The 14,559-nt window shown below is 39.6% G+C and overlaps 1 protein-coding gene across 1 annotated transcript in view; it reads left to right on the forward strand.

Moving 5' to 3' along the window:
* The first annotated feature begins 1,857 nt into the window (after nt 1-1,857).
* The window catches only part of LOC309573115 (PDZ and LIM domain protein 5-like), a 43,373-nt gene continuing 30,671 nt past the window's right edge, over nt 1,858-14,559 (forward strand). The window contains exons 1-4 of the mRNA XM_082281798.1: nt 1,858-5,378; nt 6,231-6,317; nt 7,082-7,237; nt 8,071-8,202. Of these exons, the coding sequence (XP_082137924.1) occupies nt 5,170-5,378; nt 6,231-6,317; nt 7,082-7,237; nt 8,071-8,202 (584 nt within the window). The 5' untranslated portion in view covers nt 1,858-5,169. The remainder of the gene's footprint in view (nt 5,379-6,230; nt 6,318-7,081; nt 7,238-8,070; nt 8,203-14,559) is intronic.

Here is a 14,559-nt window from a genome sequence, read left to right on the forward strand (position 1 = left end):
TTGCACAGAACTTACTGGCATTAAATTTTGGACTTTTTGTTACTGTTTCCAAAAATGGACCACTTTTTCATTTGTATCTGAAAGGCATGCCCTAGCTCTTGTCTGATTCCCAGCATACATCTGATCTTTGAAAAGATGTTATGAGTGGGGTTGTTTTTTATATATAAACAAGTAAGCTTAAATTTTGGAGATCTCCTAGAAATATGAATGTGACAATGAAATAGAAACTTTTCTTTCATCAGTAATCTTCAGTAAAAGATCCCAATTTAATAATATTTAGCTTTTCAGGCAGCCATTGTCCAAGACAGATGCTCTATATGGTTTTTATTATTGCTTATTTCTAAGCTGTAGCCCACTAGGCATTTTTGTTTGGATATAATAGATTTTTCTCTTCAGCAGCTGGAAGGACAGGAAATAGACATAGAAAGCCCTCACTGAAATGTGTAGATTGCAGCTTTTAAACCAGTTACTTGAAAATCAGAAAGGCAGTGTCTAGCCTTTGTATAATGTTTGTGTTTTAGATTATTTCTATTTCTGCAGTACCCTATTTCCAAGTCTTCTTTTTTGTTGTTGTTTTTTTAATGTACACTTTTAACCATCTCCTTTGGAGCAACCGGGTCCAGATTTGGGTTTGGCCTTAAACTGTAGAGTCAATTCATTGTCCTGAGTGAGGATTTTCCAGATTTGTAGTTTAGTTGATCCATAGTGACTGGAAAATATTTGTCCTACTCTTGGTCAGTCTTGAAACAACCTGTCTTAAAACCATGCATTTATTTTTCTCTCCCCCATGTGATAAATCTATGTAAAGCATACCTGCAGATCTACCTGATGGAGCAGGAAGCCAGGATACCTGTATTAATTTGAATAAAAACTCCATAGCTACCCCGACTTTGGAGATGCCACCTGCATCAGAATTTCCATCCACACCTTTACCACCTATGAGGTCTGCTCCCTGGTCATTCTTAAATCTGTTCAATAATTTTCAGCACTTAAGGCTCCCTGCTTTAATAAGACACTTAATTCTGCATACTAAAATAAGAAAAAAAAAAAAAAAAAAAAAAAAGGCAGCAATACCTGCCCCTGTGGCTAATTTAGTCTGCTCAAAACTTATTGTTGTGGTTGCTCTCTACCTTGTAGTTTACTTTTTTTTGGTGTATTACAGTGATATGTCTGGCAGGTGCTTTTCTTCAAGTAGAGCACTCCAAGACAACATTTTCTAGATTTTTTTTTTCCTATAACAAATGAATCAAAGAAAGGATATGAAAAATATTGAGAAATACATTTTCTAATGTTCACAAAACTAACACTTCCAAAAAGTTGTAGCAAAAAGCATATAAAGCTTTGGGATGAGTCCCACTAACACTTGTGTCACTTTCAGTATTTTCTAGAGTTGTTTTCCATTACATAATATAATCCCAAATCTATGTGTTCCATCTTTATAAATGTCAAATACTACTGGGCTTTCTGAGTTTTAAAACAGCAGGACACTCTCAGCCTTCACTGAAAGTGTGATATTTCTCAAGTGTGTTTTGCATCATTTATCCTCTTAATTGTACTTTACTGTAAATTTCATGGTCTTTTTGGAGGCTTTTTGGGATTCGGGTTCTTTTTTTCTTTTCAGTTTATTAACATTTTCATGCACAGTGTTTCCTGTTCATCATCCTACTTTAATGTGGATTAAAAATCTCTTTCTCTGTGTATCTTCACTTGGGTTTATTACTGTGAATGGAGTGAAAACAATGCTAGACCAGAACCTGCAGCTGCTCTTTTGCCAAAAGCAGATTCCTGCCCCGGCAGTGTCCCCTTTCCCAGACTTTCTGAACATATTGCTGCACCAGCTCCTGCGAGGTAAATTATTAACGGGGGTTTTGATTCAGTTAACAATCTACCCTTTTCTAGACTGGATTTGTCTGTCTTGGAGGAGAGAGGGTTGTATGTCATTTGCTTAAAATAAACTTAATTAAGCTGCTGTGACTAGGAATTTTCCTGGAAATGGTAGGAGGGGGAAGGAGAAAAATTAGATAAAAATGAGGAAATTCATGAACAGTCTCATGGATACTAGTTAAAATAAGATACACTATTTAGTGTGTGTACGCTGTCAGTGGGTGTCCACCCGTATCACTTGGATGGAGTAGCTTTTCAATGGTCTTAACAACTCAAAAGTGAATATGGATTTAGAAATATAAAAGTAATTTTCTAAAATGTGTATTATTTAATTAATAACACATTGTTGTGCTGTGATGCAGTCACAGAAAACTAGGGGATTATCTAGCAAATTTCCTGTCACTGCCATTGCACAGTTTTACTGGCAGTTACCTTGGCAGATTGCTGGTGTTTTGCAGGTCATCTATGAGTACTAGACAGCAACAGTAATTTTGGATAGAAGACAGTGATGGTAGCTTGGAGGGTTATGATACTCTTATTGAAGGTCAATAACATTTTCTGATGGTTTGTGTTACATTGTGCAGGGGTTTTTGAGTTCCAGGTAGCATGCACAAGCACAAAGTTAAAACATGAAACAACACTGTTCCTGTAAAAATGAGAATTAAATAAACAGTTCCTGTTCCTGCCAGGCCCTGGACAGACATTTATGCTTGAGTAAAGCATACAAGAATATACCGTTGCCCACACCTGTGTGGGCTTTCTGCAACTGAAAAACTAATACTAAGATTTGGAATTGACCAGTTTTAAACCTTTAAAGCAGTAGTCTCAACTAGCTGAGAGACAAGGAGAAATCTGACATCAAAATAAAAGTCTGTTTTGTTGTCTTTTGAAGATATTTTTGTCTTGGGAGTACCTTCATGAGCTAACATGAGCTTAGGCAGGAAGGGATGCAGGCTGATGATAGGGGCCGGTAGGTACCTTCATGGTGACATTTGGTTTGAGCCAATGCAGTACAGATTTGGTTCTGATGTTTTCAACAGCAGATTCTCTTAAATCAACAAAGATGAAAAACAAACACAGAAGATGTATGGCAATACTCCTGGTGATTTTCTTTTTTTTTTTAAGCAGCAAACCCGAGATGAAAAAGGCAGTGAAAAAAAGTACTACTTCAATAATGGATTTTCGTGTCTACCAGTGAAATTCCAGTATGATTACACCCACTTTCCCCATCCGTGGATGTGTTCAAGGCGAGACTGGATTGAGCTCTGGGCAAAGCCTGGTGAAAGCTGTCCCTGCCCACAGAAGGAAGGTTGGAAGTAGATGACCTTTAAGGTCCCTTCCAACCCAGACCATTCTATGATTCTACTGAGCTGTAGATGCCTTGCATTTACCACTGCAGCTACTGTGTTCTGAGTACCAAGGAATCTTCTCTATATCCTATCTTTGCATCTGAGTCCAGGCCAAGGAGATTTAAATCTGCTCTCACTCAAGATCTATGGCTCTAAATTTGTTGTTTGGCAAAATTAACCTAGCAAGAGAGTGGCTTTAAAATGAGAAATCAGAAAAGTAGCTATGTTCATGGTGCTTCAGGATGAGAGCCAAAGTATTTTTACAAATAAACAAGTAGATGATAAGAATTTTCTGCTCAAGAAGGGCAAAAATTTGAGCAGCTTCTGCAGAGCTGTAGAGGGAAGGTTTAGCATTGAGTGTGGGAAGGAGAACATAAATCATTTGACAAAGCTATGTAGTCTGGATTCTCCCCTGAAATGAGAGGTCATCAGTGAAGCAACTATAGTTGATGTTTATATTTTGTTACTGAGCTGATGCTGCTGCTTTTATAATGCTCTTTTGAGTGGGAAATCTGATCTTCAAACCCCCTTTTTAATAAAATGGCACCTAGTGGAAATCTGCATGGAGCAATTCATGAGTGCCATGTCAGGCTTTTAGTAGAGCAAAACAAGGCTGTCCAAGGGTGAGTATACTTGCTCTTGATACTGAAGCCTTGCATTTGTTGTCAAGGACTGGCACAGGTCCTTCTTTTCCTAATGGGCTCCATCTTTTCTTGGTTGAAGCTCTGTAAATTGTACCACCCTCTACTTAACCACCAAGAAGGCGAAAGCTTGCTGTGAAATGTCTGAAGGATCTGGATTTGATTTCTAGATTAAAGTTAAGTGAGCTGCTTATAAGGTAGACTTCATAATGCTTTTTTATTGTAGTTCTTTATTGAAAGCCTTAAATAGTTGTATGTCTATATAACCAACTACTGTAAGTTACAGTGTATTATTACTCTATTTCATAGATGCAATGTCCTCCTGTAAGTTTAACAGTAAAATATTTAAGAGCAATTACAGCCTTTCCAGAAAGTTGCAAGAAGCCATCTTAAAAAGTAATCCAGGCAGCTTTAGACCATGTAAACCACAGAATCTGGTGCTTCCTGAGAAAGTGTGTAACTAATATAAAACAGATGCAGTGCCAGCAGGTCTTCAGATTGTATTTTATATACATGCTTTCTACAGTCATGCAGACCTACTTTTATATTTTATTTTAGTGGAATCATTCGTGATATAGATACAAAGACTTAGTAATAAATAATAATAGGTATTAGTCCTGATTTTTGTTGTGTACTTTCTGATAAGTGGACAGACAAGAATATTCTCTGCAGAAATTGTACTCTGGAAAAAGAGGAGGTCTCAGGCTGACGGTACTAAAACTGTGAGAGTTTTTATGGTTGTTTCGATGTGATGACAAGCAAGAGGAAGTAAAATATGGGGGAGAAATATTGCTCTCTTGTGGTGAATGCTACTTGTCCTTCTGCTTTCCTTTATTTCATAGAACTTTTGTTTGAGAGCCCTTTGGAAGTCTTAGGCAAGTGTACACCTCATCTTCCCTTCAGTCATTCAGGTTTTAAATGCCAGCAGCCAAGTAGCCTCAGTGTCTGAAGTGTCATCTTCTTACACTAGGTAGTTTCTTATGTGCTGGTTGTGCTCTTGTTCAAGTTTGTTATCTTTTAAATAACTACCCAAATAGTTTGGTTTTGTGGTTAAACAAGCTCTCAAGCTTTAGCTGTAAAAACACCTCAAAAATTGTTTTCTGCATGGTCTGATTCCTAGGGCATGAGTATTTTGTTCCTACAGAAGGAGGTAAAAAAGGCCCTTATCTGCTACTCACTTATTCTTCTTACAAAAGATGCAATAATACCAGCTAGAAAGAGTTCTCTATTGCTGTTTTGTGTTTTTAATCCAATGAGAAATTTCCTCTCTGTATATTGTCTCATTATAATTACTCATGAAATTAACATCAACTAGGAGAATAACCGTGCCTGCTCGAGATGCAGCGAGCTCTTTGCCAGCAGATGAAGTGCCTCCTGTCCCCAAGACATGTGCTGTGGCCACACAGACCACCGAGTTCCCCCTGCCTGCTGACCCAGCTGGGGGACTGCCTTCTCCAGCCCCACATGTGGGAACAGCCCTTGGTCTGCCTCCTGCCCTTGCCAGGTACATCCCAGCCAGCTGTGTTAGAAAGGCGCAGTCAGAAACTGTAATTTTACACCCACAGAATCACAGAAAGGTTTGGTTTGGAAGGGACCTTAGAGATCATTTAGTTCACACACTCCTGACGTAGGCAGGGACACCTCCCATTGGACCAGATTGCTCAGGGCCTCATCCAACCTGGAGGTGAACATTTCCAGGGTTGGGGCATCCACAGCTTCTCTGGGCAGCCTTTTCCAGTGCCTCACCACCCTCACAGTAAAGAATTTCTTAATATCTCATCTAAAGCTCTCCTCTTTTAGTTTAAAGCCATACCATTTCACATGATTTTTTTTTTTTTTGGATGTTGATGCTGTCAAGAGGAAGCAGCTTCAAGGTCTCCTGACCCTTAGTGCTTCAGAAGTTTATATAGTAATTGGAAATTTAAGTAGCTTTTAGACAAAAGTTGTAAAATAATTTAAAAATTAAAGCAGCCTTTCAATGGAGGAGGAAGAGCAGTCATGGGTAGGAGAGTCAGTTGGATTTTGTTGGCAGAAGTCAGTGACATGAGGAGAATATAGTCACCCTTGTTACAAAATGTGTGTTTTTAAATTGTCCAGTAGCCCAAAGTTTTTGGAGAAGAGTACAAGCTTTAGCTTATGTAGTGATGGGACATCCAGAATATAAGTCTTTACCAATAGGGAAAGGAAAGAAAGGGCTTCCCTCAGTGATTAACACTACAGGATATTTGTTTGTTTATGGGTAAGGAGGGCTTTAAAAAAATCCTTAAATGAACTCCTCCTGAGCTGTAATTAGTATTGCCAGAGATCTAATAAGTGTTTGATTAATGACTTTTTTTCTCTTGCTGCTTTTGGGCAGGCATGAAGCATCTCTGCCTACTCATGAAACAAATTCTTTGAATAAAATCTCAAGCTTTCAGTCTAAATCGTCTGTAAGTTACACAAGGTAAATCTTTTAAGGTGTATCTACAGCAGACTGCTAGGTGTAAGCAAGGTATTCAGGCAGTACTTTTGCATATAAATCTGGGAAGTAGTATATAGTCGTGTAGGTGTATTGAAGCATTCGGAGTGTTTTGTCTATCTTTGTAGTTATTTTAAAAAATACACAGCAATTTTGGTGGATAATCTTGAGTTACAGGTTAGAAATTGCAGAAGTTATTTTGGAGCCAGTCTGGTTTTTCACATTTTTTTTGTCTGTTCACATTCCTTTCCACCTGTAAAATAAGTAAGGAAATGAAAAGGGGTGAGGATCACGCTGAATTTGGTAAAGAGTTGCTGAAAGTGGACCTGCTGAAGTTATATCCGCAAATATTCCAGAGTTTTCTATGTTTACTATTTATTATGAAAAAGAGGAGAAGGTAAATGATCTTCAGGGCTAATTATGTCCACACCATGGAGACTTAGATGGATCCATGTGGAGAGTTCTGGGCCCTGATTCAGAGGGACCCAGGCGTGCGAGTCAGAGTCTAGGATGAGGAATTTGAAGGCTGACGGATGCTAAATGCTCACTCAAGGAGGGGAAAGTTTTATTTGTGTGTGAAATCAAAATTGCTGTTCTCTGTATTAGTATTCAAGTCGCTAACACATTGCCTGGTGTCTCTGTGAACTGGAAACTTCCATAACTTTCCAGTGGTTGATGTGGTCTGGTATTATACTGTATCTCTGTCAATCTTTCCTACTTTCTCTGTTTTCTCCTGTGTTGGCTCAAAGCTTCTGTGCCGGAAAAGTACTGCTGGAAGATCCTTCAGGAAACCTGCCAATCCTTGGGCCCTCTCCTCTTCCAGTTCTTTCTCCTTTTGAGCAGAGATCAAAAATTAAGAGTATGGCTGCTGCTGCCGTGTCTGCTGCTATTGCTGTCCGGGCCAGGTAGACATCAGCTTCTAAAGGAATGTTTTATAGGTTGGTTTAAGGAGGTTCCAGTTCACACAAGAATAATTTGTCCCTGACAGGGTTGTGAAATCAATCGGCTCTTTCACAATAGTGGGCAAGTCATTAGAATATGTCCAAAGCTCCCATGCCCTATTTATAGCTTAGCTGCTCTGAACCTTGGTGAGTAATTCTTCCATTCTGTTCCTCATGATACCTGTTTTACAGTTCAGTTAGTAAATTAACTGTAAATAACATTTGTGTTACATGAATGACAAAGAATAATCTGTAACTTTGAGGAACTTTTTGATGCTTGAAAACAATAGCTTGCTGAGTTCCGTCTAAATCTTTACAGTATTGTTTTTTATAAAGGCTTGCTTAGACCAAACCTGTTGACATGTTTTTCAATCATCCATTCATATCAGTAAAATATTTTCGAATATGCAATAATATCCATATTTTTGTATTTCTAAATTACATGGATGTCCTAAGGTGCTAATAAATTATGTACATTAGAAAGCATACACAAAACCAGAAAACTAAAAAAGATGAAAAAATTCTCTCATTACTTTTTATTTTACTTTATTAATGGTAAAAATATATGAAACAAATTCTTCTTGCACCTCAGTGGGTTGTCTTGTGCCTCCCCTTAACTGTGCAGCCTCCACTTTGTGGGTTGCTTATTTAGACATAATTCCTGCATCAGTTGTCCTGGGTTCAGCTTCTCCATATAGACTTTTCATAAGGGATTTTGGGTTGTCAGTGGTCCCAGCCATCTGGAACTTTGTGTGTTCACGTTGTTTGTTTATGGGGTCTTCTTACACGCTTGCTAGACTCTACGAACCTAGTGCCTACCGCTCGCTCCTGGATGCCCTGCTCATCATGCCTGTCGCTAAGCCTCCTCTACAGGCCAGTGCACCCTCCAGGAAGTCCACAAGTGCTCTGGAATTGCCAAAGAGCAAGAGGTATTGTCCAGGTGTGGTGTGTGGTTGGCACTTAGGACTCACGGGAAACTGGCTACTCCTTCAAAGCATGTTTCTGTTGTCTGCATGCTTGTGCCTGTCCTGGTCTTTGATACGAGGTCACCAGCTCCAAATCCTGCTGGTTTCACCTCTTTGCAGAACTAATCTGGCACCCTGGACCTGCTGATGGTGTTTGTGCAAGTCCACCATAGTAAAGCAGAGATTTTCTTTGCTCGCTGGCTTCAAGTGCCCTCTAATATGCATGGTGGTGCTTGTGTTGTGTTGTGAGCCTCCGAGGGAGGCACTGTCACTCTACAGAGGCAGCTGGAGAAGAAACAAGAGATTCTGGCTTGAAACTTCTGTGCAGGTGAATTATTTGCCACAGTTCCTTGAGCAACTAAGCGGCACGTTAGGCTATTTTTCAAAGCTCACTTTGAATGTATAAAATCAAATAACTGGCATGCAGTCCAGAAAATGACTATTTTAAAAATTATTTGCTGTCTAGGCCCTTTGTTCCAGTGCTGATTCTGTTCAGTGCACAGGACTGTTTGTTCTCCTTTCCTGACCGCAGCGATGTTAATGCTTGCTTCAGCGGAAAGCTGCTTTTATGACTTCAGCTGCACAGGCAGGAGTCTACTTGGTTATTTTACAGGGCAGTGTGTATTAAATTGTGCTAAGGAAGGAATAATCTGTGGGTTTTCATGTGCCTATTTGCATTTTCCTAAGAGTTAGACCCATATAGAGGTAAGGCCCAAGTAGAAGTAGAGCTGAGATCCACTTGATGCCAAAACAGGTGTTGAGTAACAAGTATAAGTTCTTTCCCTCCTTTTTCATGGCTTCCAAGGTGGTCTCAGTGTCTAGAGAAGGCTAAAGTAGCCCTAACCTCAGGGAGGGGAAATAGTAGTTTATAAGACACAAACAATCTTAAGTTATATCAAAATTTCTAACTTGTAGCATATCCACTTTAAAAAGATAAAAAAGGAACATTAACAGAATTGTGGTGATATAATGCAGCCTTGAATGCTAATTTTATTTTTGCCACTGAATGATTTTACTAGAAAACCTTTTATGTACACATTAAAAGAGAAAACCTCTTGAGGAGTTCTGATACCTGTCTGTGCACTACAGGTGAAATCCAGGCCATGCCATCAGCAAGACTTTATTCTTTAGCTGTGGTTTTTGTTTTGTGATACTTTAGTAGAGCCAGTAACAATGGTGAAAATGAATTCTCTGACTTCCCTTTTTTGCCACGACTCACTAATGCGCATTGTTTATGGCAAGTGGAGGTAGATTGTTACATGACTGGAAAGTTTCTCCATCCTGAATCTGAAACTGGCTTTATGTTTGTCCCTTGTTTGCTCACCTTGTGGGGGGAAACTCTCCTGGTCTTGAAGATTCATTTTTGGAGTTGGACTCGGTGTTGAGATTCCCAAAGTGGCTCCATTCAGTTGCTGTTGCTTACGAGTACATGGGGCTGTATGTTGGAAAAGGCAGGAAACAATGGAGAACTGGTTTCATTCTTGCATAGTTAAAGTCCAGTTTTTGAGGGGTTTAATCTGTATTGCTCTTTCAACTGACCGCTGGAGAAAGATGTGCCAGGGAGCCAGAAGGTGTACTGGGAATACAGAGACCATATAAGCCTGCCCAAAACACCATATCAGTATTGGATATATCAAGATCCAGGTTGAATGACTTGAAATAAACATCCGTGGATTCTTAGGGAGTTTTAAAGGTAACCTTTAAACTTGTGAAAAATGAATTTTCTTTTAAGCCATTGCAACAGCTAGGTTATCCTGGTTATTCATGTTGCTGCCACAAGGCTGTGGCATAAGGTGATAAAGGAAGCATATGATTTTCTGGCTGTTAGGGACATCCCAAACAGGATATGACCTAAAACTTGGGACAGTGATGTAGCAGTACAGTTAGTCTGAGAGTTAGTCTAAGTTACGCTCTGCATAAACTGCATTTTAAAAAGGATTCTTCCAGGAATAGCCAGTGTTGCCCTGAAGATAGCATACAACAAATGAGGGTAATGATTTCTGGTTTCCATATTATCATCCTTAGTCCTGAACTGCTGGCACTGGTAAGGAAGGAGAGGTTACCAGTAGATGGAGCTGAAGAAACAAAGCTTTGTGCTGTGTTGTCCTTTTGAATAAAGGAGCACAGCCTTTACTGTATGGCTTGAGAAACATGTAGGAAAAGGAGATAAAAGAAGATAAACGTCGTGTCAGTAACTACATATTCTTATTGAATATCAACAAAGATGAAGCAAAACTAATCAATTGTGTCAGGAAAAAAAATAATAGATTTGAGAGAAATGCACCCATTGAGTGTGAGAAACTAGGTATTTAAATGTCTTTGCATTACAATCCATCTAGTGACATACTCTGATATGTAAATGAATGTAATGCTGAAAAGTTGTTTTAAATGGCAGCTCACTTCATCCCACAATAAAACAGTTGATAAGAGAGCTGAAATTTATGTCCCATAACTAAAGAGACAAGTATATGACAGAATGCAGTAGACTAACTTGTTCAAAAGAACATTTGGCTCAACCAAGAAAGCCAAGTGAATAAACTGCTTTGGAGTTTTCTGGCTCTTTCATATCTTTTGTAACTTCCATGAAAAGGTAATGAATCTATTTTACCAAGGTAGCTTAGGCTTCTTTGCATTATCTCTGGAGACAAACTCAGGAAGGTTATAGCTGTAACAAAAGCAGGGTGTTGATTCTGTTCTGCAGTAAGGTTGCTCCAGAAATATTTCCCTTTTTTGCCTCTCACTTCACTGTCTCTGCTCCAAAAAGCTGGCTGTCTTAAACTGCTCTGTTCTGGGTAGCTGCCAGAGTACTTGACCTTTTTCTGACTTAGGAACTGGCCTGTAATGGTGATGAACATCCACATGTTTTCTTCCCCACCAGACTCCTCTGTAATGTGCTTTCTTGGGGTGTAGAGCAGCTATGCAATCTTTCACTAAGCTAAGTGTTTCATCCTAATGGCAACAGGGGTTCTTGAGTTTATGGGGCTTGTGTGTTTTTTAACAAACGACACATATGCAGTACAGGAAATGATGTATTTAATATCTTGCATGTCCAAGAATTGGAGCTCTGCCTTAAAATTAAATCTCAAGGTAGAAACACTGTGAAATTTTGGGAAACACTAGCAAGAATGGGTGTTGGCAGCCCTTTTGTTTTTGACATGGCTTTTGGTTTACCTACCTTATACTATGCTGCATTCAATTCCTTTAAAAAAATGGTAGTCTGGCCTTGTGAGATGAGCACTGGTGTTAACTCTGAGAGAATACTTACTCTGAAAGGTGCTTTGAGTTATTTCTGTGTATAGAGCACTGCTTACAGAAGGGTTACATACTCCTTCCTGTTAATTTGATACAGAAATACCTCCACCCAGATGACTTTCTCTGCTCTTTCTTTCTATTACTTTATTTTGCATTTCTTCTTTCTTGCAGGATACTGGAGCACTGTTAGGTTAACACGAAATGTAAACACTGACTGACACCACGGGCTTTGTAGTAGGGGTGGGAACAAGGTCAGCACTCAGTCCTTCTTGTATTCAGTTTCTCTATTGTTACATCAGAAAACCCTTGCAAAAAGCAATCTGTATTTCCCTTGTTCATGGAGTTTTGTCATCATTCTCATACCTACCTTTTCTGGTTTTCTACATATATGTATATCTTCAGCTATTGTGTATTTTGATACTGGACAAAATATATCACATGATTTGTGTGACCTAATTGAGACCTGAGATCCAATTCCTGGCTATCTGAAGAAAGCCTTTACAAACTGTCCCTTAGATACTGCATGACCTGTCCTGTCACTGGATTTCCTCACACCACAGGGTTCCTTACTCCCACAGTTGTTCTGGACAGCAGAACAAGTTAGTTTAACAAGCTACTTAAGCTATCATTTATATCCACAGAACTGTTAGTAAAATACTGATGTATCACACTGATCTCAGGGCTCAGCTGATAATTTTTACAGATGGATAGCCAGTGTCTTGGGCTTGCATAAGGAGAAAGTCCAGCCAAATCCCTTGAACCTGCTTGGGAAAGTCCAAGAGACTTGGTCCTTGTTATCACTTCAATGCTCTTAGAAGTTACGTGACTGCAGGCTCAATTCCTTTTCAGTTATTTAGTAGGTTATCCTTTGGCTGATAGCAACATTTCACATTATTAACTTCCCTAAAGTTTGTGTGAACAAATTCTAGGCAGCATTATATAGGAGTTGCCATAGAAGGATGGAGGGAGGTTTAGGCATCTATAGCTCCAGACCATGTGTTTTCCTTCTCTGTTTTGTTTGTTTATTTTGTTGGGGTTCTTTTGGTTCGTTGGTTGGGATTTTGGGGTTTTTCGTGGGATTTTTTGTGTGTTTGGGGTTTCTTGGGGGGTATGGCGGGAGGAGCATCAAAACCTCTAAATACATTCAGAAGGATTTTCCAGTGCAAATTTCTTTAAATGCCTCTGAAATGTGTTCAGCCTGGTCTCTGAAAACTGGTGCTTACATCATGTGTGACCTGGACCCACTTCCTCTGTTGCAGAAGGAGGAATTATTACTTGCTTTTTTTAGGGTTTTTTTGCCAGTTTCTACAGTGCTTTTGTTGACCAGGAGACAGGGTAAGTCTGAGGAGCCTTTTGTGAGCTCTGAATAAAGTTAGCACTGGCACTGGAGCCCTGTGTGTCCCCCCAAGCCTCCAACTGCCTCCCCAGAAATTTGTTTGTTTTCCATGCACACACTTAGTCTGATAGAATAAGGCTCCACTGTGTGGTAGGAGCTGCTCTCCATGGAATTTCAGGAGTGTCTGTTAAGCATAAGCTAGCATATGTGAAAAATAGAGAGGTGTCTTTGGCTTGCTTCTTTGCCAGACATTTTTCTTGGGCTGTTTTTGCAATCTGTTTCCCTTGCAACACACTTCCAGAATTATTTTGATTAATCTTCCCATAGGTTATTAATCAAACTCCTCATGGGTTTTCAGGACACTAGACTGAGTCTGACAGACTTGTGTTTCACTGTTCCTTCATTCTTGCAGTGTTAAAATCCTTTGCCCAAAGCTTGAAGGCAGAGCATTCACATCTTGCAGGAAATGTTGGCTTGCAGGGATGTGAGTCTTGGTTGCATTCGTTTTCATTGTGGAAAACTTTGATTCTTGCTGTAAGTATTCATCAGGTGGAGAAGGAGTAGTTTAAGAGTTATGGAACAGAGTTAAAATGTTAATGCTAGAGGCAGAAGGTAGGTGTGTCATTAATAATAGTACAAGTATTCTGACATGGAAATGTTCTTGACCTGAAGCTGACCCATGAGTGTCAGCCGCGAAGTCTGAGAAAGTACTCACACAGAACTTGGTAAATACATAAGGTTTATCATTCCTCCCTCAGTTTCCTAGTGATGACACTGAAAAGCAGGTGGGAGCTCTCTTCCATACCACATATATTTTCTTAAATTTCAGTCTACTTTTTTGTCTCTTCAAATCATGTGTTTTCTAGATGGTGAAACTTGGGTCATTACTGTACAATATCCTAGTGAGTTGCAAAATATTAGTGGGGCTAATTGTGGGCGTTGTACAGCAACTTGTAGAAGATAAGTGTGCTTCTGGAAAGATCCATCACTAAATTTATAAAGTTGAATAAAAATAACTGGAGTTTGAGTGTTTCTCAGTGTAGAAAAACATGAAGTAGAATGTTGAGGAATGAACTTTGCAGCATGAATTTGAAGTTCAGCATTTAAAAGTTTGAACGTCTCATGAGGGAGATGCTCCTGAGGGTGCAGTGAATCTTTGCAAGTGAGACAAAGATGGATCTGTCTTTCTGCAGAGAACACTGCATGTGCACTCCCAGCCAACTGTGTGATTGGAGGCTGTAATTCCAGAAAAATGGTGCATTGTTTTGTGCAGCCCGCCATAGGTGGGCAGTATCACACAGCAGAGACTTGCCAAGCTGCAGTAGCAGCCTGTCTGTTAATTTAACAGGCTTTGGTGGTGGCTTGAGTTTATTCAATTTTTGATTTAAAGAAACAGATGCACAATACAAAGGGTGTCCAAGACCTGTCAGAAGTTTTGCCCTGAGGCCAGCAAGATCCTCTCTGTCAGAGTGATGGCTTCAGGCTTTTCCCTTGGGAAGCTTCTTGCTTCAGGGTCCTGGCACATAAGCTTCCAGAGGTGATCAAAAAAATCAGAGGTAGCTTATACCTGGGTTTATAATTGTCTTTTAGTTTGGGATCATTAGGATTTCACCTAATTTCTGATGAAAGCCTAAGTGTCTCCAACTTCAGGAACTAGCAGGCCGCGTCATTCTCAAGCAGTAGAATTCAACCACAAAAATGGCAGTGGTAGAGTTTCCAATCAGCACTGCAAT

This window comes from Coloeus monedula, assembly GCF_965178545.1.
Source record: "Coloeus monedula genome assembly, chromosome: 5".
In the NCBI taxonomy this organism is placed as follows: domain Eukaryota; kingdom Metazoa; phylum Chordata; class Aves; order Passeriformes; family Corvidae; genus Coloeus; species Coloeus monedula.